The 25,069-nt window shown below is 37.3% G+C and overlaps 1 protein-coding gene and 1 pseudogene across 5 annotated transcripts in view; both read right to left on the reverse strand.

Annotated features, from left to right (window-relative positions):
- RALGAPA2 (Ral GTPase activating protein catalytic subunit alpha 2) overlaps positions 1 to 25,069 on the reverse strand; it is a 322,655-nt gene that overhangs the window by 201,124 nt on the left and 96,462 nt on the right. For all 5 annotated transcript variants that reach the window (XR_009548379.1, XM_060186046.1, XM_060186059.1 and 2 more), the window contains exons 17-19: positions 12,434 to 12,571; positions 10,092 to 10,186; positions 161 to 251 (exon numbers count right to left, since the gene is read on the reverse strand). Coding sequence is in view for 4 of the 5 variants with exons in the window: in XM_060186046.1 (XP_060042029.1) it covers positions 161 to 251; positions 10,092 to 10,186; positions 12,434 to 12,571 (324 nt within the window). In the remaining variant the exon portion in view is untranslated. The remainder of the gene's footprint in view (positions 1 to 160; positions 252 to 10,091; positions 10,187 to 12,433; positions 12,572 to 25,069) is intronic.
- The window catches only part of LOC132536841 (translation machinery-associated protein 7-like), a 209,144-nt pseudogene that overhangs the window by 17,712 nt on the left and 166,363 nt on the right, over positions 1 to 25,069 (reverse strand).

Genomic DNA, 25,069 nt, shown 5'->3' on the forward strand with positions numbered 1-25,069 from the left:
ATCAAATAAAAGGAAAAAATGATTTATAGTTCCAGCACTCCCAGCAACTAGAGGAAAAACAAAAAGAAAGAAAAGAAAAAAAAAGGGAATTAAAAACATGAAAATAAAATACATCCACTTTGAAGCTACATAAACACAGACCATATTTCCTAGAACTTACTCTTTAGTCTCTCTTTATATTTTCCATGGGTCTGCTGCAAGTCATCTTTTAAATCCAATTCAGCAGGGCTACTGCTTCTTCGAACTATGATCTTGAGACAAAAAGAAATATTACATTTGTTTCAGGAAAGTTTTAATTTTTTAAAGACTGTTAGATATCTAGTATAAATCAACATTTCTAAGTAAAACAAAGTGATAATAATAGTATCAAAATTGAATGTTGTTTTCCATGTGAAGAATATGTTTATAAATTAATATAATTAAATTATAAATTTTAAAAGATCCGAAATTTATAGTCTTTATTTTGTTAACTGACATTCAAGTACACTGATCTCCTGAGGAGGGATTCCAGATGACATGGAAATAATTTATTTAAAAGTTGCATTTTGTCCTATATATCAGCAGATATAACAATGAATGTAGTTACCCTGAAGTTCTAAGTTTCTTACAAATGTTGAGCAAACTGGTAAGGAAGGCATACGCTCCACTCAGTCAGTCAGTGACTTGCGACTTCCTTTTTAAATGTGCAACAGTCTTTTCTGAGCACCACAAACACTATCCCTTGTTTTTATACACAGGACTAAAACACTTACAGACAGGAATTAACACTTACAGTTCTAAAATTTAGAACTTGCTTAGAGAGACAAAACATATACAAATTATACAAAATGACTATAATGCACATAGCAATGTATACAAATAAGCTCTCTCTAAAAGTTATGCAGAATAAAGTGTTACCTTAATTGGCTCAGTTACAGGAGAGCTGTTCAAGAAGGCAACAGACATGAAGTAGTAGAGAGAAGGCAGGAGGGGATTCAAGGCAGGAAGCACTGAGTAGTAATCAGCAAATTCTATGTGCAGGAAGAGAAGCCGATTATAGCAGGCCATGCAGGGTAGTCAGGTGAAGAATGAAAAGGGTAAGAAGAAAATGCAAACCACCCTCTAAAAAGAGGCAGCTATGAGTGACCCGTCAACAACAGGCTTAGAAATTTCAACCCAGTATTGGGGGAAAAAAAAAAAAAAAGGTCAGCTGTATTTTGTAGGCAATAGCTTATTGTAATTAAAAACACAATCAGAAAACTAAGTCCAGCTGTTATCTGAGAGATAGGTTAAAGAAGAAAATGACTAGGGAACCAATCTTTTTTGATCGTTTTGAGGAACGATCAAAAAAGATAAGGAGAGAAAAGATAAATAAGAATAGGCTGCACAATGACAGGTAAGACTATTATCAGTTGTATGTGGGAGTGGAGGAAAATTAAATCATAAAAGAACATGACTCTAGAAGACCATAAGAATGATGAAGCTGAATAAGGGAGAAATGGAGAAAGGGAGGGGAAAGGGGACAGAAAGAGTGAGGGAAGAAAAAAAGGAACTTGAGAACATTTCTGATATTTTAATTTTCACCTATGAGCTTAAGCAGGCAACAAAAATCTAGAACTTGTAAGACAGAGGACAAAACCAGGAATGAAAATGTAATTTATGTTCCTATAATACAGAATGGAAACAAAGAAACAGAAAAACCCCTATGATTCAAGTAGCCAATTAAGGGGATATATATATATATATATATATATATATATATATAGATATATATATATATGCAAACAAAAATAGATGATCAAAATGTGTGATTAAAAGAAAGAATGAAATTAAACTAAACCATATAAATAAATGATGAATAAAGCATCCATTAGTCTATCTCTACAAAAAAATTCACAGCCTTGGGTAGACAGAGTAGTTAACTTGGATAATGCCACATGCGTGATCTAGGTTTGAGCCTAGTTTCCACTGGAGGCAGTTATGTTGCTATGGGGTCTACCCTTATTCCACCAACACCCCCAAATAATTCACCCCAGAACTGTGAAGTCCAGTGACTACAAAAAAAGAAATCACAATCTTAAGGAAGGAAAATATAGATCTCATATGCTAAATGGAAGATGTTTTCTTCAATGAAAAGTAGATCACAGATTTTTCTGTTTCTGACTTTATGAGAGATGAAATATCCACCAGGCTCAGAAATAGATCCTACAGAAATATTTGACTTTCAAAGTGGACCTCAAAGTAAATAAAATAATCCTCCAAGTGATACATACCCTCTTTCCCAAAACACTAATAACCAGGCCAATGAAATGGGGCTATTATGTATGAATGTAGACTGATATTAAAACTGATATTCACAAAAAGAACAAGACTAGGATTAAAGTAGTATGCCTGAAACTTCTGGGAGGTGTGGCTATCGAGTGAGGGTGGACAGTCCAGACTTTCCCCCAAGACAAGAAACATCTACAGCTATGGATCTTAACAAACCTCACCAACTACAGCTGAGAAATTCACAGAAGTACTTCAGCCTCAGGTGGATGCTCATGTATGCAGTTGGGGCGAGAAGGAGTGTGGAGTGGGATTGGAATCAAACACACAGAATTTAAGAGATCCGACAGGGTATGGCACCATATTCCCTCTATACACAGCCAAGGAGTGCTGGCTGAAAGACAAGAAAACCTATGAGCTTTAAATCCATGACCTCAGGAGTGTTAGCCTACTGAACAAGGACACATGACATTTCTGACAAAAACAAACAAACAAACAATCTGTTCTGTCACCAAACAAAGGCAGACATCTGTAAAGAAAATATGCGGCAGCTAGAAGCTAAATGGTAAATTGAGTCCAGTTTTTCTGAACAAAGCAGTGACAGAACAGCAAACTTAAGGCTCAGTTTCAGACTGAAATCATACATAGAAGCTACATATACACACCACACAGCTCAAGGAAATAACAAGAAACATAATCCAGTTCCCATCTTCCACTTATAAACAAAGGGAAGACCAGTGATCACAATAGCACTGCCAGAAGGTCAACAATAACCAGCACACTAAATGTGTAAACAGAAATATTGTAGAAACAAGCTTCCAAATATGAAAAAATAGATAGATAGAAATTAGACAGAAGGACTGGAAGAAATTACAGACATAAAGAAACTACCAGAGAAGGACTACAGAAAGGTTTTTAGGAGGACTCTTCAAGAATCTAAGCATAAGTAGGGCACCAAAGTAAAAACACTGTGGTGAGGGGTAGACATGCAGCTTCCTGGGACAGTGGGGGGTGGGAGTGGGTGGGAGGGATGGGTCACAGTCTTTTGGTGGTGGGAATGGTGTTTATGTACACTCCTAGTAAAATGTAGTCATATAAATCACTAGTTAATTAATATGAGAGGGGGAAAATTAATTGTATGTCTCGAAGTTTTTCAAAACACAAACTGAATCTTTTCAATATATAGGCTGTGTAATTGATATGCAGACTCTCTCAAAAGCCTAGACCAAGTAGATCAGAAGCAACCAATAGCACAGCTATATACAAGATACTGGGTACTGTACAGCAAACCCTAACAAAAGGACTTTTCAAAGTTAACCCAATTAACAATTAATGTGATGATAACATTAACTATCGATTGTCTTTTTGAACCCTAAGACAGCAGGAACCTCACTTCTCCACTACGGAGCCTCTACTTCCCCCAGTCCTGGAACCATTGGATAGGGCCCACTTTCCCGTATGCCTCTCCCAATCCATATCAAATAATATTGCATCTGCCGATCACAACCTAACCAACACGATTGCCACCTCAACATGCTTCAGCTCAGACTGTGTCCAGAGACTTCACGTGTGGAATGACAACCCTTCAGCTTCATTACTCAGGTGAGACCTTTCCTTTCATAGTATTCTCTAATTCCATCTCAGGTGGTTCACTTTCTAACAAAGTCCCAAAACCTAGATATACACCAGTTTCTGTGAGAGAGAGCATATGTTCACACGTATCCAAAATATATGCCTGAATACAGAAGTGCACTAGAGTTTGCAGTGAGTACCCCCCTAACACTTCCTCTCCTCTATTCCAAGCTTTGGGTCCATGATTGCTCAACAATTTGTTTGGCTTCGTATGTTAACTCTCTTTTCAGTCACCAGGTTCCAGATGTCATCAGGATGCCGGCCAGGCTTCCCTAGACTGAAGACCCCACCAATGTGTCCTGGAGCTCCGCTTCCCCAGAGCCCCACCCTACTAGGGAAAGAGATAGGCAGACTGGGAGTATGGACCGACCAGTCAACACCCATGTTCAGCGGGGAAGCAATTATAGAAGCCAGACCTTCTACCTTCTGCAACCCACAATGACCCTGGGTCTATGCTCCCAGAGGGATAGAGAATGGAAAAGCTATCAGGGGAGGGGGTGGGATATTAAAACTGGGTGGTGGGAATTGTACGGAATTGTACCCCTCCTACCCTATGGTTTTGTTAATTAATCCTTTCTTAAATAAAAAATAATAATAAGAAGAAAAAAAGAATCTAAGCACAGTATGGAGAAGCATATTCAAAAGTTGAAAGACTATTTCAATAAGGAGTTAGGAAACACAAAAGAAGAGCTTTTAACAAAGTTCTCTAGGAAACTAGAAAATATGAAAGAACTTCAATCAGAGTTCACTAAGAAGTGAGGAAGCATAAAAGAAAAACAATTTCATTTGATTTGGTCTGGGGCTCATATTCCACATAGGAGACTATGTGACCTCTGAATCCCTATAGATCTGAGCTCATATTCTGTGGTCATGAGTAGGAATATTCTAAGCTGCCCCAATATCGGCCCATCTTCCTCAGGTGTAGCATGAAGTATGTTGTCCATCTTCCCTTCGGAGGATGGAACATTCTCTACCATTGATGATCCATACTGAGGACAAGGTCCTATGGAGGCCCACAAATGGATCTATTGTGTTGTTTCTGATAGGAATGACTGGTAACAATGGAGAGAGGGATTTATTTGAGGTCTAGGTCCATTATGTCTGTTTGGGAATCTCAGGACTCCCCGAATAGGGTCTAAGTTGATGGGGTGGCCTGATAGTGACTAAAGAATCATCATTAAAGTATGCCAGTGTCTTGCCCTATTCAGCTTTTGCAGTCCTTGCTTTGATAAGGTTAGCTCTGGAGTGAGTGAAATCAAATAGATGGGGTTTACAGTCAACAATATTTACACCCCTTCCCCATATTAGGGAGCTACTCTCTTCCCTGATCCAGCTTTCTGGTCCTTTTACAGCCATGGCATCATCTCCACAGATAATAACTTGGATCCACCTGTATATCAGATTTCAGGATCAGGGGGAAAAAAGAGAAAAAAAACTAGCATAGCCACAGGCCCTTTGGAATATAACTAAAATATGCCTATGAGCTATCTACAAAATGCACGACCCCCCCCCAACTCTTCATTTGCACTATTCCAGCCTTTAAGCTCATTATTGATCAACAGTTTGGCCTTGTATGTCTTTTCAGCCACCAGGTTCCAGATGCTAGCATGATGCCAACCAGACTTCCCTGGACAGACAACCCCACCAATAATGTCCTGGAGCTCTGCTTCCCGAGATCCCCATCCTACTAGGGAAAGACAGAGGCAGGCTGGGAGTATGAATCAACCTGTCAATGCCCATGTTCAGCAGGGAAGCAATTACAGAAGCCAGACCTTCCACCTTCTGCATCCCACAATTACCCTGGGTCCATACTCCCAGAGGGTTAAAGAATAGGAAAGCTACCAGGGGAGGGGATGAGATACAGAGTTCTGGTGGTGAGAATTGGATGGAGTTGTACCTCTCTTATACTATGGTTTTGTCAATGTTTCCTTTTTATAAATAGATAAATAAAAAAAGAAAAACTATTTCAGTGAGTGAAAGTCACTTGGAGTACAGTATACAAGCTCAGGTAGAAGGCTTAGGAAGTAGACTCACTCATGCAGAAGAATGAATATCTAATATACTTTTTCTTTTTTTAAATTTTTATTATTAGAGACAGAGAGAAATTTAGAGGAGAGGTGGAGATAGGGAAAGAGACAGAGAGAGAGACAACTGCAGCTCTGATTCACCACATGTGAATCTCTCCTCCTGCATTGGGGACCAGGGACTTGAACCTGGGTCCTTGTGCATTGTAATATGTGTGCTTAACCAGGTGTGGCACTGCCTGGCCCTGTAGAATATCTAATATAGAAGATACAATAAGTCTACTCTTGTATTTTTTTTTTGCCTCCAGGGTTATTGCTAGGGCTCAGTACCTGCACTGTTCCTGGCAGCCATCTTTTCCCATTGTTGTTGTTGCTGGTATTGTTGTTGCTATTGGATAGGACAGAGAGAAATTGAGAAAGGAGGGGAAGACAGAGAGCAGGAGAGAAAGAAAGATATCTGAGGACTTGCTTCATTGCTTGTGAAGCAACCTCCCTACATATGGGGAGCAGGGGCTAAAACCGAGATCCTTGCCCCAATCTTTGCATTTTGTGCTATGTGCTAATGCTAAATGTCAAGACAGAATAGCTAAATGGATTAAAGAATAGGAATCATCTATCATATGTTTTCAGGAAACACACATCCCCCCTCAAAAAAAAAAAAAAGACAAACAGAACTTTAATGTAAGCGTTTGGAGGAAGATGGTCTAAGCTAACATTTCAGAAAAAAAAAAGGTAGGGATAACTATTCTGTTTGCAGATAAAATAGATTTTATGTCTAGGGTGGGGCTCACTTTCCTGCACGCTTCTCTCAGTTCATACCAACTGACACTGCATCTGCTGATCCCAACCTACTCAATGCAACGAGTACCACCTCAGCATGCTTCATTCGGAATGTGTGCAGAGACCTCAGGTGTGGAATGTCAAACCTTCAGCCCCATTACTCAGGTGAGACCTTTCCTTTCTCATAGGATTCTCTAATTCCATTTTGTGTGGTTAAACAAAGTCCCAAAACCTAGATATAGACCAGGTCCCATGAGATAGGGCATATGTACACATGTATCCATAAATTAGGGCAAAATATATACCTGAAAGCAAAAGTGCACAATAGTCTGCAGTAAGTCAATATATGCAGCAAACAAGTAGTAAGACCTAAAAAGACACCATAAAGTTAATAATGAAATATTGTCTACTTAGACTTAGATATCCTGCTTACCTACTTCCTATTACACTTTCCTCAGTCACTCCAAAGCTAACCTTATCAAAGTAAGGGCTGCAATAGCTGAATAAGGGCAAGACACTGGCATACTTTAAGGATGACTCTTTAGTCACTATCAGGCCACCCCATGAGCTGGGGCCTTAGTCAGGGAGTCCTGAGATTCCTACACAGACATGATAGGCCTAGACCTCGAAAAGATTCCTCTCTCCATTGTCAGTCATCTCCAATAGGAAGAACACAATAGACCCTTTTGTGGGCCCCCATAGGACCTTGACCTCAATGTGGATCAACAACGGTAAAGAATGTTCCATCCTCCAAAGGGAGGATGGACAACATACTCTATGTTCCACCTGAGGAAGATGGGTCCTGAAATTAGGGCAGCTTAGAATGTTCCTACTCATGACCACAGAATGTGAGCACAGATCTACAGGGATGCAGAGGTCACATAGTCTCCTAAGCTGAATATGGGCCCCAGAACAGATCAAATCAATAGGGTTTATAGTCAAAAATATTTATATGCCTTTCCCATATTTGGGAGCTACTCTCTTTCCTGACCCAGCTTTCTGGTCCTTTTTCCAGCCATGGCATCATTTCCCCAGATAATAACTTGGGTCCACCTGCATATCAGATATCAGGCTCAGGAAAACAAACAAACAAACACGCAAACAAAAAATTAGTATAGTCATGGGCCCTTTGGAATAAAACTAAAATAGGCCTCCTAGCTATCTACAAAATGGAGACCCCTCAATCTTCATCTGCAATATTCCAGCCTTTAAGCTCATGATTAGTCAACAATTTCTTTGGCTCTCCTTAACTCTCCTTTCAGCCCAGGTTCCAGATGCTATCATGATGCCAACCGAACGTCCCTGGGCAGACAACCCCACCAATGTGTTCTGGAGCCCTGCTTCCCCAGAACCCTGCCCTACTAGGGAAAGAGACAGGCTGGGAGTATGGATCGACCTGCCAATGCCCATGTTCAGTGAGGAAGCACTTACAGAAGCCAGATCTTCCACCTTCTGGACCCCATAATGGCCCTGGGAGTCCATACTCCCAGAGGGCTAAAGAGAAGGAAAGCAATCAGGGAAGGGGATGAGATATGGAGCTCTGGTATGTATGGAGTTGTACCTCTCTTAAACTATAGTTTTTGTCAGTGTTTCCTTTTTATAAATAAAAATAAAAAAATTGTAAAAAGATTTTAAAGTAAAGAACATAAGCTGAGACGAGAGAGATACCGCATAATGGTCAAAGGATCAATACAATGAGAAGACATTACCATTATGTATACCCCAAATACAGGTGTTAACTAAATATATACAACAAATACTTACTGACCTTAAGGGAGACATTGACAGCAACACAGTAATAGTAGGAGATCTTAATACACCACTCTCAGCGACAGATAGATCATCAGGACAAAAAATTAATAGGGAAATAGTAGACTTAAATGAAACTATAGAAGTAATGGACCTAATACAGAAATTTCCACCTCAAAGGAAAATATACCTTCTCCTCATATACAAATGGAACTTTGACTAGGATGTATAGGCACCTTATATATGGTGAGAAATGCAGCTTAAAATGAGATGCCATTTTCAAGCACTTGATAAAAAATGTGTGACAACAGCAAGTACTGACAAGAATATTAAGAAAGAACAACTTTATAACATATTGCTAGTAGAGGTATAAGTGGTGTAACCACACTGGAAAACACATATCTTATAAAGAACAATCTTCTATTCTATGACTCATTAGTTCCATCACTATACAGTCAATACAGAGAAAACCTTAAACATAAAGATCATGAAGGACATTCAATAATGTATGTAGCTGTATTTATATATGTGAATGTATACTTCACAAGTTTTAGATATATAGCATATATAGAAGGTATACATTATGCATACTTAAAACCTGAAACATATATAAAACTGGAAACAGTATCAATGTCTGTATAATAGTACAAAATTAATGTGCTATATTCACAATGAAAGATAATACAGAAGAGAAAGCCTAATGAACCAAGGCTGTATATTATAATGAGAATAAACCTTAGACAGATATTCAGAATGAAAAAGGTATTATCACTTTTATAAAATTTAAAACTATGGAAAACTAAAGGAAATGTTGTTTGAAGAAATATATGTAACAAAATAAGAAGTGCATGATAAACACAAAGTAAAAGAAAATGTTGCTCTCTGAAGGACTTGGATGGAATTTGGGAGGAAAGCAATGGAACTGGAAATGTTCTATCTTATGCTGGGTGTTAGATTATTTGACTGTTGAAACAAACATAATAAACACATATACAGATTATACAGATATATGCTGGTATAGGTCCTTCTCAAAATAAAAAGAAAAATTAACACTGGTTATCTTCTAGACAGGGCAGAGTAGAGAAAGGCGTTTTCTTTGCTCATTTCTATGATGCCACAGTTTTCTATGAACACATACTACATTAAAATAAATCAACAGGTATCACCTGCACAATGACAAATTTCTTTCTTATACTTAGCATTTTTAAAAAATCAGTAACACCAAACATATCTTTGTAAAAACTCACTTGTCTAGTAAGTTTAGTACTCAGGTAAGGTTAGGACTGTCTAAAAGGACCCAGAACAGTGCATCTGTATACTTAACAGACAGGGATACTGTTTAACAATATACACCAGGTTTTCAATCCCACTTTCAAGATGATTTTTTTTTCATTTTTATGTATAAAGTAAGTAACACTTTCCAAGATCTCAAGGTTGCCTTCATCTGTACACCAAGTAAGTAGAAAACCTTTTTTTAAAAAAAAAAATCTTTCCACCAGGATAATCAGTGGGGTTCAGTGCCTGAACAGTGACTCCACTGCTCCTAGCATGATAAAAACTATAAAAAATAATTGCACTTACTAATAAGTTTATTTATTATGTCAATAATCTATGTGTTTATGTTTAGTGACAAACTGATAAGGTCTTAAAATATCTTACTGTTATTCCTTCATTTTCTTTTTTCACATGTCCTTTATTCTCTTGTAGAGGCTTGGGCTCTGAAGAACTCAAATTCTGTACATCTACTTTTTGACCTAGTGATTTGGGGGGAAAATGACAAAAAATATTTGAGATGGTAAAGTGGAAAATCCCTTTTAATATAGATCTGGCAACTGGTACTCTAAGGGTCAAGAGACTATAGAGTTGGTCTCTTTAAATGAGTGGATTAAATGCTTTCCACTGGAAGCATGAAGTATATATTCAATAGTAGTCTAGTAAGTATATCAATGCTAACGCTAAGGAGGGCAATAAGATGCCTTGCGGGTAGGAGTTGTGGTTCAGAATGTATTTCAGAGAAAAGCTGCCTGAGTTAGTCATGTGAGTCACAGGAAAAAGAGCAACTAAGTGACTCAGTATTGGCTGAGAATAAAGACTGATGAGAGAAAGCACACAAAAAGTGTCAGTACTGAAAAAGGGAGTATCACTGCAAAATCTGCAAACATCCTAAGAAAGATCATATGGGAATTTCATGAGTAATGTAGGAGCAACAAATTTGGGAAAACACGTTAATTAAGTAAGTTTCAAAATACAGCATATCAAAATTAAAACAGGAAAATTGGAATAGTCATAATTATTGCAAAATTTGGATTAGGCTGGGGATATGGATAGACCTGTCAATGCCGATGTCTAGCAAAAAAGCAATTACAGAAGTCAGATCTTTCATCTTCTGCACCCCATAAAGAATTCTGGTCCATACTCACAGAGGGAGAAAAATATTAGGGGAAGGTAACCAGAGGGCTCTGAACTCCAATTCCATCAGGACCCAAAGAGAGAAGAGGGAAAAAGGAAGAACACTCATAAGTAATAATAAGTGTAGATGTGACTTAGAAAGGAAGAGAAGGCAGGACCATAGGGGGAAAAAAAAAAAAGCAGATAGATCGATAGATAGATATAGAAATAATAGCCTGTATCTATGACCTTGAAAAAACCACTGCAGTTCCCAATGGAGGAAGTGGGGACACAGAACGCTGGTGGTGGGAACTGTGTGGAATTATAACCCATTTCTGTATTTCAATATTTTAATTTTATAAATCAACATTAAATCATTAATAAGGAAAGTAAAAAAATTAGATTATAAAATCTTCATAACAGAAAACTGGGAAACTCTAGAATCTACAAATTTTTAAGGAGGAAAATTATAATAATACTACAAAATATCTTCTGGAGTTAGAAACTAATTCAGATAATGAATTGTAAAAACATTTCTTTTAAAACAAGAGCACTGCTTACCTCTCAGGGGATTGAACCTGGTATCTTGAATCCTCAGGCATAAAAGTCTTTTTGTATAACCATTATGATATTCACCCCCACAAACAAAAAAACAAAAACACTCACTTATCTAGTGAATTAATTTTACCATATATTTTCTAATCCAAACAAACCAGAAGCAAGCAAACTGTAAGACTTGTGCGAACTATGCTGGTTCTCTTTGGGAAGTGAGAGGGTGAGGACACAGAACTTTGGTGGTGGGTGTAGTGTGGAACCACACACTGTAAAACTTAGGATCTTGTAACAAACCATTAGTAACAAATAAAAAATTACAGAAACAATAATTTTACTGTATTTTCTCAGCTCAAGATGATTTATAAGAAGGAATACTTTCCTATTCAGTAGCTAAGGTTAGCATGACCTTGACATTAAGAACTGTAACACAATTTGTTGATAAGGTTAGTTTATTTCTTATTTCACTCAGGAAGCTAAAGCTGAATGGTGAGCATTTTCCTTTTCACCAGATGCAATCTAGGCATACATTTTTATTATAAAATACACTATTCGCTGTCTACAGGTCTGTCTTTTTGCTTTCTGTGCTCTGTTGGTACTGAAATTTGGAGAAACTACAGATTAATGTCAGTGATTTTAATCTCAGCAGAGATTTTCCCAAGACTTATTAGTTTTCCACTCACCACTGCTCTTACAATGCTCTTCACCCTTACTCTACCATTCTGTCTTCAATCCAACTTGCTGTTTTCCCTGACTTTGTGGTATAACATTCCTCCTCCCTCATACACTCAGGATTACTTTTCAGTCCCCAAACTACTTGCCACACTTAGAAGCATGCAATGCGACACACACACACACACACACACACACACACTAAATGCATATACTAAAATAGTGAGAAGTTCATTATCTGAAATCACATCCTGGAAATAAACCTAAAACCTCAATTCCTTTTCAAATAAATAAATAGACAGAACAAATGTAGGAGACAATAGGACACGTGCAGCTTCCTCCTATGTAGAACCTGCAGTGTTATTTTAATTACTTAAGCCTCTCCATACCCTGAGAAGACTCTGAGCACAGAGGCTCAGTGACATCAGGTGTGCTGCTGCTCCGCAGGATCTGCTGCTGCTGCTCTGCCCCCAGGCGGCCAGATTCAAATACAGGAGAATTTTCAGACCACTGACATTCTTCCACATCTGTGAACATGAACACAAAACGAGCAGGGAGGGATTTAACTATTTTAATGAGTAACTTCACCATATAAAATAGCTTATTCTAATACTGTAGATTTAGACACTTTTCATATGAATTGTGCAATAAAATCATCTGCATTTACATCATAGTTTCCTATACTAGTTAACACCAATATTCCATTTTGATAATGCATTTTTGTCTTTTAGGTTCTACAGTGCGTTTTATTTTGTATCCGTGGTGCAGGAAAGAAAAAATAAAGTTACAGCTATATACAAGATACAGCAAACCCTAACAAAAGGACTTTTCAAAGTTAACCCAATTAACAATTAATGTGATGATAACATTAACTATCGATTGTCTTTTTGAACCCTAAGACAGCAGGAACCTCACTTCTCCACTATGGAGCCTCTACTTCCCCCAGTCCTGGAACCACTGGATAGGGCCCACTTTCCCGTATGCCTCTCCCAATCCATATCAAACAATATTGCATCTGCCGATCACAACCTAACCAACACGATTGCCACCTCAACATGCTTCACTTCAGACTGTGTCCAGAGACTTCACGTGTGGAATGACAACCCTTCAGCTTCATTACTCAAGTGAGACCTTTCCTTTCATAGTATACTCTAATTTCATCTCAGGTGGTTCACTTTCTAACAAAGTCCCAAAACCTAGATATACACCAGTTTCTGTGAGAGAGGGCATATGTTCACACGTATCCATAAACTACTGCAAAATATATGCCTGAAAGCAGAAGTGCACTAGAGTTTGCAGTGAGTACCCCCCTAACACTTCCTCTCCTCTATTCCAAGCTTTGGGTCCATGATTGCTCAACAATTTGTTTGGCTTCGTATGTTAACTCTCTTTTCAGTCACCAGGTTCCAGATGTCATCAGGATGCCGGCCAGGCTTCCCTAGACTGAAGACCCCACCAATGTGTCCTGGAGCTCCGCTTCCCCAGAGCCCCACCCTACTAGGGAAAGAGAGAGGCAGACTGGGAGTATGGACCGACCAGTCAACGCCCATGTTCAGCGGGGAAGCAATTACAGAAGCCAGACCTTCTACCTTCTGCAACCCACAATGACCCTGGGTCCATGCTCCCAGAGGGATAGAGAATAGGAAAGCTATCAGGGGAGGGGATGGGAAATGGAGATTGGGTGGTGGAAATTGTGTGGACTTGTACCCCTCCTACCCTATGGTTTTGTTAATTAATCCTTTCTTAAATAAAAAAAGAAAAGAAAAAAAAAAGAAAAGAAAAGAACAAATAAAGTTATAGATACAGCCATGAAGTATAGAAGTGATTTGGCATGCTATGGGAGGAGAGATCCAGGATAGCCACTGAATAGATCATTTATACTTAAGAGAAACAAAGTAACCCACACATTCACTTGCTGGAGGAAGATGAAAGGAAACATGGAGATTTCAACTCAATTGTTCCTCTTAACAGATTAAAGTATAACAATATTAAGTAAAATACTATATCTAATGGCTTGTAATACCAAATGCATTTTGCATTTACTACTGGTATTTTTAGAAGGTCAGTGCATATACATCATAAAATAGAAACCCATCTATGGGTTGATTTCTAACATTATCATACTATATTCTCCTAGACTATAGAATGAACTCCTTCCCAATTTACTTCAAAATTCACGATTCAACTCTAGTGGTAGGAATTGTATGGAATTGTACCCCTCTTACCCTACAATCTTGTCAATCATTATTAAATCAATTTTAAAAATTCATGATTCATTTCTATCTTCAAAAACAAACCTGGAGGGCTGGATGGTGGTGCACCCAGCTGAGTGCACGTTACTATGCACAAGGACCTGGGTTCAAGCCCTCACTCACCACCAGTGATGGTGAAGAAGCTTTGTAAGGGTGAAGATGTACTATAGTTCCCCTCCCATACACACACACACACCTCCACAGTTATCGCTGGGGGTCTGTGCCTTGCACTATGAATCCAGTTCCTGGAGGCCATTTATTTCCATTTTTGTTGCCTTTGTTGTTGTTATTGCTGTTGTCATTGTTGGACAGGACAGAGAGAAATCGAGAGAGGAGGGGAAGAACAGAGAGGAGAGAAAGAAAGACACCCGCAGACCTGCTTCAGTGCTTGTGAAGCAATCCCCCAGCAGGTGGGAAGTTGGGGGCTCCAATTAGGATCCTTACGCTGGTCCATGTGCTTAACCCTCTGCACTATTGCCCAGCCCCCAGCTTTTTCCTTTTTTAATACAGCTTTTTCTTTGCATATCTCCCACTTCAATCTCAGTTTCTCTCTGTCTCCACCCAATAAATTAATTAGTTAATTAATTAAATTAAAAATCACAAAGATAAATGAAGGTCTGGAAGAATCATTCTACCCTCTTTCTCTAGACCTATAGCTTTAAGGCTGTGTATCTTTGGCTCTGATTATTTATAATAGCCTTTCTTATCACTTCTTGGCCACTTGGCAAAGATCAAGTGCAATATCTGCTTGATAACAGCCTCTTAACTGGTCATTGTTCCCATTTCTCTACCAACTACAAATCTATGTCCCATGTGGCCCTCAAACAAATACTTTTAAAATAAAGACTGGACTATAGGCAAGTACATGCTCCTCATGGTGAAAGCATGGTTTTGCTCCATCTAACCCCATAGACTAATCATCCCCATGAAAGACTCTTGTTCACATTCACCTAATGTAATTCTCCTCTGCTTGACACCTGCTACTCTATCCCTCCTACTTCTCACTGCTCTGTACTAGTTTCAACCTTGCTCTATCCCCCTCTCCTGTGCTGCCAAATACTTCCTGCACTGTTATGTGTGTGAACCCACCACTGCATCCTCTGACCAAACTCTATACTCACTTATGTAGCAAGGAAAATTTATAACTATGTGACTACAATATATTTTCTATAAATTTTAATTAGTTAACGTTCCTTTCCTTTCAAATAGAGACTGAGGCTGGGGAGGTGACACAATGGTAGAGTGCAAGAATTACAAGGCAGGTCTCAAGTTCAATCCCCAGTATTGCATATACCAGAGTGGTGCTTTGGTTCCCCTTCTTATTAATTAATCAATTCATTAAAAATTTAAAAATAGACTTATTCAAATTCCGCCTGAATTAGCTTACCTATTAGTATTATCCAATTCTACACTAATGAGACTTGCTGTCAATGACCTACCTTTATTTAATTCATTAATTCAAGGCACAAGTCAAAGTGCCAATTTATCCTAACTATGTAGGAAGATTAAAAATATAATGTACAGAATCTCAGTAAAGTGTCACTGTCTTCTTTCTGTCATCCAAATAAAAATTCTGTTTTAAAGTGCACACATTGCATGACTTCAAAGCTAAGTAATTTCTATGATATATATGTATATATATATATATATGTCTACACACACACACACACACACACACGTGTGTGTATTTCATTTACAATTCCTACTACTGAGCTATACATAGTCTACAGTCAAATACAGGTGGGAAGCTGAATTTAAAGTACAAGCAATGAAAGGACAAGGTAGCAAGAAGAGACTCACTCATTAAATCTCTGTCTTCCTCTGGTTGCCTTTGCATTTCCCTTGCCTTGAATAATCAAGAGCTATTTATTTTCACTAAGAGAAACACTAAACATATGCAGATATGTGTGATCTGCCTATACATCACAATGCATGAACTAGACTGTTTTCATAGGTATACTTCCAGGGCTCTTCAGCATTAGACAACATTAGTCAGGTAGCACCATGGGTTAGCCCTCATTCTGCCATCTTCTTTCCTTGTTTATTTTAATTATCCAAGATACTGTAAACCTGGGAAGAACTGGTATGTGTTAATGAATCTACTTGCCAATTTAATATCAGCAGAGGGAGCCCAAGAGCTTCCTAACTCTTAAAAGATAATTGGCTAGTGTCGGTTTTTATGGACAGTGGAAAGCATGGGTTTTATTCTCTTAAGCTAGATGCCAAAAATTGGTAGGAGTTGGTTTCTGGGCTATGAGCAGCAATAAATAAAAGCTGGGCCAACATTGGCGGCATCTTTTTAAAATAAAGAACATCACCATCTGGTGGGATGTAATCAGCCACAGCCCCCATGGCTTCCAAATTCAAGTGTCCCCAATGGTCCTCAACACAACAGACGGATGAAGAGTCTGCCATCACCAGCTGGTCTGCCTTCCCAACAGGCTGACCTAAAGCAGCTTTAAGGCTTTGATTTTGTAAAACTGTTGGTAGGAACCTCTCAGATGGACAAAGTCCAAGCCTGTAAAAATCATCAGAAGTGCTGAGTGGAAGCATCCTGATTAGAGTGAAAGGAAGAGGAGAAAGTCAATGTCCAACATGCTGTATGGACTATTGTGCTACTGGTGCCCTGAGCTACTTCCAATTGTTAGGTGATTTAAAAAAATAGCTTTACTTTCTCCTTTTCTCACAAGTTAAATTTTCCTGTTTTGTACAAGTGTGTTTCTTGGCCATTTAATACTTTGTATCAAGTTTTGTCTTCCCCCACCCATCCAGAACACTGCTCAGTTCTGGCTTATGGTGGTGCTGGGGACTGAGCCTGTGACATCAGGGCCTCAGGCACTGAAGTTATTTTGCATAACTATTATGCTATCTCCCCAGCCCCCAAGTACATGTTTAATACATGTTCTCCCTGCTTGGTGGCAGAAGCCTGCATATGTATGATACCACAAATCCAAGACACTACCTCTCCCTAGCATAATTTATAATTTTTTTCCTATTTAGAATATATAGAGAAATTAGACAGAAAGAAAGAAAGAAGGAAGGAAGGGAAAATAATACAGACACAACACTGCTCCACCATTCATGGAGCTTCTCCCAGTGTTATGGCACTTCCATGAAGTGCAGGGAATCAAGCCCAGTGTTTTGTGCATGGCTGCACATGAGTTTTACAAGGTGAGCTAGCTCATAGCCCCCAAATATATGTTATTTACAAATGAATATTTTCTTGACATTGTCCCCATTTTTCTTTTTAACAGTTCTTGAGCTCCCTCTGCTGGCTATCTATTAAGAAAAGGCAATTAATGTTAAAGCTCCTCTTAGTCAACCCTGCCACTTAGATATAGGCACATTTATATTTAAAACCACTTTAGCAATTATATATAAATATCAAGTTACATGATTACCTGTTATACAACATAAAAAAGAGCAATTTTATAAGTCTTACAAAATTAAATTATTACTACTAATTATTACTACAACACAAATTCTTTTAAATCACTCTAAAGAGCTAAATTTGATTTCAGATTCACTAAATCACTTTGTTGTTGCAAAAAAAAAAAAAGCTTTCCAATAAGTCAAATTTTGAAAGTGTTTACTTTCTAGCTTCTTGAGCATGAAAATCATATACCATTACTATATTCCTTTCTGTTCAAAACACTAGAAAAATGAACAAATAAAGATTGATTTCATTTTCTCATCCAAGTAAGATAAAATAAACATGACTAAATAAAATGTATAAACTCTTCAGAAACTTCTATTTACTCTAGTCATTGGGTGACATTTCAAAACAATCTAACTTACTCTTCAAGGTTCCTTTTATCAGTCTATGGGTAAGACTCATGCTTCAACTACCAAAATTCTGGGTTCCACTTACCTCTCATACAGAGCTGCATAAACATTACAAGTGCAATTCCATAACTTTTATAACATCATACACACAAGATACTACTTTGACCTTATAAAAATAATAAGAAATGTAAATCAAAATCTTGAAAATTCCCAGATGGTCAAGCTTACAAAGACAAATTGGCCCACATACTGCTGACTGATACAAGCACTTCTTGACAACAGGGTATATTATCTGGAAGTCCCAGAACCAGGCACAGAAAAAGCCAAGCACGGACTTTGGTTAAGTTTCATTTAGTCTTTTAGAATAAAGGGGGAAAACAGCTGATCTTCTAAGTATACTTTCATGTCCTCAAAAGTGAAATCTACCACTTATGTGACCTGCAAACACTATATATTAATAAATATCCAGACACAGAATTCATTTAGACTGTAAAAACAGTTGAGAAAAATTGTTTCCAGAAAGAGGAAAATCACTGAAAGAGCCTGTTATTTAATTTAATTTAATTAATTAATTAATTTACTTATTGCCTCCAGGGTTATTGCTGGGGCTCGGTGCCTGCACCATGAATCCACTGCTCCTGGAGGTTATTTTTTCCCCTTTTGTTGCCCTTGTTGTGGTTATTATTATTGTTGTTACTGTTATATAGGACAGAGAGAAATGGAGAGAGGTGGGGAAGACAGAGAGGGGGAGAGAAAGATAGACACCTGCAGACCTGCTTCACTGCTTGTAAAGCAATGCCCCTGCAGGTGGGGAGCCAGGGGCTCAAACCTGGATCCTTACGCCAGTCCTTGTACTTCGCATCATGTGTGTTTAACCCACTGTGCTACGGCCCAACTCCCCGAGCCTGTTCTTTTTATGTTTCCAGACCACTGCACAGCTCTAGCTCATGGTGGTATATGGGACTAAACTTAGGGCTTCAGAGTTTTTCAGCCATGAAAGCCCTATGTTATCTCCCCTACCTGAAATAGCCAATTCTATCCCTCAGGTCTTTGTTTCTGTAGCAGTTTATATTCATAAAATACAGGGGTTGTGACTCTCTCAAAAAGTCTACAGCCACAAATAAAGAGACTTAAAGGGTAAGTATGGGATACAATAGTAGCAGGAAATAAATAACTGTCTATTGCTTATAAAATTAAAATAATACTGGTTTGTTAAATTGTCATACAGATTTTTTAAAAATGCCATTCAGATGAAAGCAAAAAGTATGAGCAGTTTTATGCTGTAGAGTTTGTGGGTAGAAACTCAACATTAATGGTTCATATTACATATCATTGATTAAACAGTTATCTACATTTAGCAACAGTAAGACATCGTAACAAAGTAGGGTTTAAATTAAAGCACAAATGCATTTTTAGAATAAAATTGAACCAATGAGGGGAGTGGTACAACCTAAGATGGAAGACGACATGCATTGCTCTTTATCCAGTCTCTTGACAGGACAATCACAAAGGACAACAACATTACTTTAGTAGTAAAAAGTAAATAGCATCATATTCAGGGGGTGCTTCCTACTGTTAGTTATCAGAAGAAACAGCCATCGTACAGCTAATTTCCTTTATCCTTTGTCAAAATCAGGAATAAAAATAGTATAGGCAGGAAAATATAGATCCAACAGGATCTGTTTTGTTACAATCTAAATAAGGGTACTGTAATCGTAGCACTACTGCGATATTGAGGGCCAGGCAATTCTTTGTAGTTGAGGTTGTTGTTTGTATGTTGTAGAATTTTTACCAATATATCTAGCTTCCACTCACTGGATAGCAGTGGCATTGTCCAACTATAATCACCAAAGTTGTATCTAGAGGGACCAGGAGATGGTTCACCTGGTAAGGCATACACATTACAGTGTATAAGGACTCAAGTTCAAGTCTTGAGTCCCACCTACAAAGGAGTAGTAGTAAAACAGTGCTATAGGTGTCTTTCTCTCTTTCTCTACTTCCCCTCTCAATTTCTGTCTCTATCCAACATAAATAAAAAATAAAAGACAAAACAAGACTATCTCTAGACATTGTCAAGTGTTCCCTGGAGGGGACAAAATTATTCCTAGTCAAAAATTACTCATTTAAATCTTATTAGGCTTATGCTATGACTATGCAAATACATACAGAATTAAACTAAAATATGATAATGTGGAAAAATGAGACTATAGTGGAAGAGATTTCTCATAAGAATATATCCTGAACATACGAGTAAAAAGCTGAGTGAAACATAGAAGTAATAATTAACTTGTGAAATAAGAAAACTTTCATTTGTGGAATAAATTCCTAGAACAGTAAGACAACTTAGTTATTAGAAAACACTACTTGTATGCCTGAGGCCCAGCGGTGCCAGGGCCAATCCCAAGTGCTATTAAGTGACGTTCTAGGGTCTCTCACTCAAGTACAAATAAATAAATCTTTAGAAAATTAAAAGGAAAATTAGCTGTGTATTTATATAAGCTAAAGACAATGCAAACTGTTTTTAAGTGAATTCTTAAATCTTTCCTGAGCAGTAATACATTTTTGAAAACCAAATTATCAAGCAGTTAATAATAATCAGAAATACAACTGCTCAATATTCAATTTCCTATGTAGTACTTTAGTGCTTTTCACCCTGTTTTAACTAGAAAAAAAGAGTTTCCTAAAGAGACATTATAGTACCAGTCTCAGTAAAACTAACTTTTCCCCTTATGGTCTGTAAGTCAAATTAAATATTTTACATACTCATCAGGAGAATTAAACTTTAATTTTGCTTTGCTAAACCACAGTATGACATAATTTAGTGCTACAGAAAGCCACAGTTAGTCTATTTCCATATACAATTACTACTAATCCATAATGCCATCTTTCTGATAATAAAAAAAAAAAAACATGAAAGCATTACTTGCTTTAGTAAGAGAATTCAGTTCATCTTAGTATCATTGCAAAATAAGTAACCATAGACCTAATTATTCACTCTAGAGCAAAGTGCCCTTTTATTGTGGTGACTAAGCAAAAAAATTACTTTTGGCACAATGATATCTCAATAAACCAGAAACTACACATAAAATTAAACTAAATTTTAGTTAAGTGAAGCCCAGGAACAAAATTTCTTCTTTCTTTACTTTTTTCTTTTTCTTTCTTTTTTTTTTTTTATGCCTCCTAGGTTATCGCTGGGGCTTGATGCTGGCACTACCAATCTTTGCTCCTGGTGTTCATTTTTTCCATTTTATTGAAGGACTGAGAGAATTTGAGAGAGGAGAGGGAGATAGAGAGGGAGAGAGATAAAGACAGACACCTGCAGACCTACTTCACCACTTGTGAAGTGACCCCCCTGCAGATGGGGCGCTAGGGGCTTGAACTGGAATCCTTACACAGGTCCTTGTGCTATATGCATTAACCAGGTACGCCAACTGCCCAACCCCTGGAACAAAATTTCTTTTTAAGTACTTTAAAAAAAAAAAAAAACTTAAATCTCAGACTGAGGAGATAGCATAATGGTTATAAAGAAAGATCTTGAAGCCTGTGGTACCACAAGGTTCTAGGTTCAATGTTCAGAAGCCAGAGCAAATCAAAGCAAACAAGCAGACAGAAAACAACTCAAATCTCAATAATCAGTACGATTAATAATAATCAGTATAATCTGTTAATTATACAGAACCATGATTTATTAATCCAGGGTAGTCTTACCTATATATTTTTCTAGTTTATTCGCTGGAGTAGGAGTGGGGTTACATGGAAAGACATAACAAGCATTCTAAAGAAAGCACTGCTCAAAACTTTTGTAAAATTTTATGAAAACTGCTTTCTGTCCTATAGGCACTTGGTAGAAAGTAGATGTCATTCACAGTTCTCCTGTATTAAGAACTTTGAACTCCAAAGTCCTATCATTTTTACTGGGAATGCAAAAACCAGTGGGATGACAAGAAGTTAACAAATTGCTACTACATATCGTAACTATAAAAAGCTAATTTTAGGGATCACTGAAAATAAATATTAAGTGCAATGGCCAGGTACACATGCTTGATGGTGATAGAAATATTAACAAAGGAAGCAAAGCCCAGGGGCAAGCAGGAGAAGCCTAGGAATATTGACAACACATGAGACAGTGTTACAGTACCTGACAGCCTGTGAGAGCAAGAGGAGTAAGAGAAACCAGGTAAGAGAGCGCTCACGGTGTGAAGGAGGAGCGGGACGCTTTTAGTGGCAGGCAAAGCCTCAGAAAGGTGGACACAGTTGCTGATAGACTGGCTTCGCTTAGCTTCCAGGAGAGATAAAGTAATAGTTATGTCAGAAGAATATCAGGATCTTTCACTTATTATTATTATTATTATTTTGGGCTCTCTTTAAACATATATAGGAAGTCATCTTAAAATTTAAAGGAAGTATTAAGCACTGTACTTTATTGTAGTCTTCAAATACAGCCAACTTTCAGTCATTTTGATGTCACAAGATAATGGATAATTCACAAATAATCAACCAATTCTGCATGTTGTATATGTGTAGCCTTCCCCTTTGTTCTGCTGTGTATCTGATTCAAATTTGGTTTGGCATTCACTCAGTTTTCCCTTCTTTAAAGGCATGAATGCAAAAACCAGAGATAGAAGGAGGAAATTTAGTCTAAGAATAAAACTTCTATCAATAATAAATAATTTTCAAGTTAGGCTACTCAGAGCTGACTGTATTCAATACCAAATAATTTAAGAAGTTGAGTATTCACAAAGCTCAAAAACAAAAGTTAAATTGAAGATGAAGTGATTGATATTTTTAAAAAGCCAAAAAAAAAATCACCATGAAATCTATTTTTATAGCTCATCTCTTATTAAATCTGTAATCATCAGTATGAATTTCCTCCTGTTAAGTTTTCTCTATACTGCCCATGTAGTAAATAATTGAGAAAAATGAAGACAGGAGAAGGTACTATATATGTATTGTTATACCCTTAAAATAAAAGCAAAGATTAACCTGCTGCTTTATCATTTCTATATGATTTCCTTTCACAAAATGAACCTAAACTACAAATATCAACTTTTCATAAGGTGAAACTTTTAAACTTTCTTATCTCCCCTCTAAACCCTAGTTAAAATTACAAGTTAAAAAATAAGTAAATGAAGCTATTTATAGTAATTACCATATACTTACCACAAGTGCAAGGTAATTCAATTGAAAATTACTTCTAATTAAATGTTAAACTGGATTATTTCAAATTCTTAAAATATTTATCTCCTAAATGTCAGAGATGTTTCTGCTAAATTATTTTTAAACAGTTTTCTTTTTCATGAATCAGATAAATTTGCATTTTTCCAAAATAGATCACTAGACACTTTAGAAACAACAATAACAGGCTATGTCTATAAACTAAGATTTGATATAGTCTCTCCCCTCCCCCTATTGGTTTGGTGCCTTTTCATTGCAGCTATCACCCCCCTTTTCATTAATTTATTTGATAAGAAAGGCAGTGAGAGAGAGACAGAGACAAAGACCGACCCCTAGAGCACAGTTTCACTACTCATGAAGCTTCCCCAACTGCAGGTGAGGACCAGGGAACATGAACCTGGGTCCTTGAATATGGATGGTAACATGTGTACTCAATAGGGTATGCCACCACCCAGCACCTGAATCTTTCATTTTAGACATTTAAAAATTAAGTGCCATTCACACTCATAAAAGAAGTTTTCCTTCATAATTCTTTTAAGACTTTCCTTGGCATCCCCTGTAAGTTAAAAACTAGTCGTCTCTTACCATTTCATTAAGAATGTAAAGTAAAACAAGAAATATGAATATATCTATACATATAAATAGACAGATACATTTATGTATCAATCCAAACCTATGTGTAAAATAGATGAAGATTGTTAATATGTCCAAATACTATCTCTTACCTTCGCTGCCATTTAAGATTGTAGTCCCAAATGCTTTATAATCAAATCAATCTCACAAGGCCCGGTTTAGTAATTTTAAATGACATACTCCATAAATATGTTTATATAACTTTATAAATGTGCCTATTTATGTAATACTATGACTTTTCAAATAACCCAAAGCTAAAATAAACTGAACCTCACTGGCATAAATGCACTGAGAATTTTAAAAAATATTATGGGATATCTTGATTTTGTTGGTTTAAAATACTTGCTGAAAAACTGATACAATCTCTTTAAGGGCTAGGTTTTGGTACTCATTAGAATGGAAAATAAAATTTCACAAGTGGTTTGAATTATTACTTTTGTTAAAAGTGTAACTCAAGGGAAGTGAAACGAAGAAGGAAGTCTGGACATCCCAGGTACAACGCTACCTCTTTATTTCACAAACTTCTGTTCTGGGACTTTTTAAGGATCCAGTGACAGGAGAAATAAGATTTTAGAAACTGGAATAACAAAGGAAATCAGTGACTGAATTTGGCCCCAAATCACCAGCTAGTGGGAATTAGGTCCCTCATAAGGGAGAGGATGAAGGAAAACAACAAGCAGAATAGGCAGTACATGCAAATAATATAATTACTCATGAATCCTACAGCAAAAACCATGAGACAGAATATTACAGTACATTTTCATAAAGAGTCCAACAGAGGAAAAGTAGAATTCCAGTGCTGAACATAAGGCAGTATAGACATATGTTGCTTTAAAAAGTTGAACATCTGAAACCTAAATAATGTTATAAATCAGTATAAGTTCAATATATAACAACAATAACAACAAAACTCTACCAAGATTTGAAGTCATCTTTGTTAAGCTTTTATTAAACACTATCCAATGCTGAGGTTCTAGATAGTGGGCCTGCTTTGTCATGCAATGACCCAGCTTCTATCCACGATACCAGTACACTGGGGGAAGCTTGTCCACTGTTGTATATTTCCTTTTCTCCCTTTGTCTCCCTGTTCTTGTCTCTATCTCTCTATTTCTATCTGAAAAAGTTGGCCCAGAGCAGTTAAAAAAAAATGCTCAAAGCAGTGCAGTCCCAGTAAAATGA

Source organism: Erinaceus europaeus, chromosome 1 (assembly GCF_950295315.1).
Source record: "Erinaceus europaeus chromosome 1, mEriEur2.1, whole genome shotgun sequence".
Classification (NCBI taxonomy): Eukaryota; Metazoa; Chordata; class Mammalia; order Eulipotyphla; family Erinaceidae; genus Erinaceus; species Erinaceus europaeus.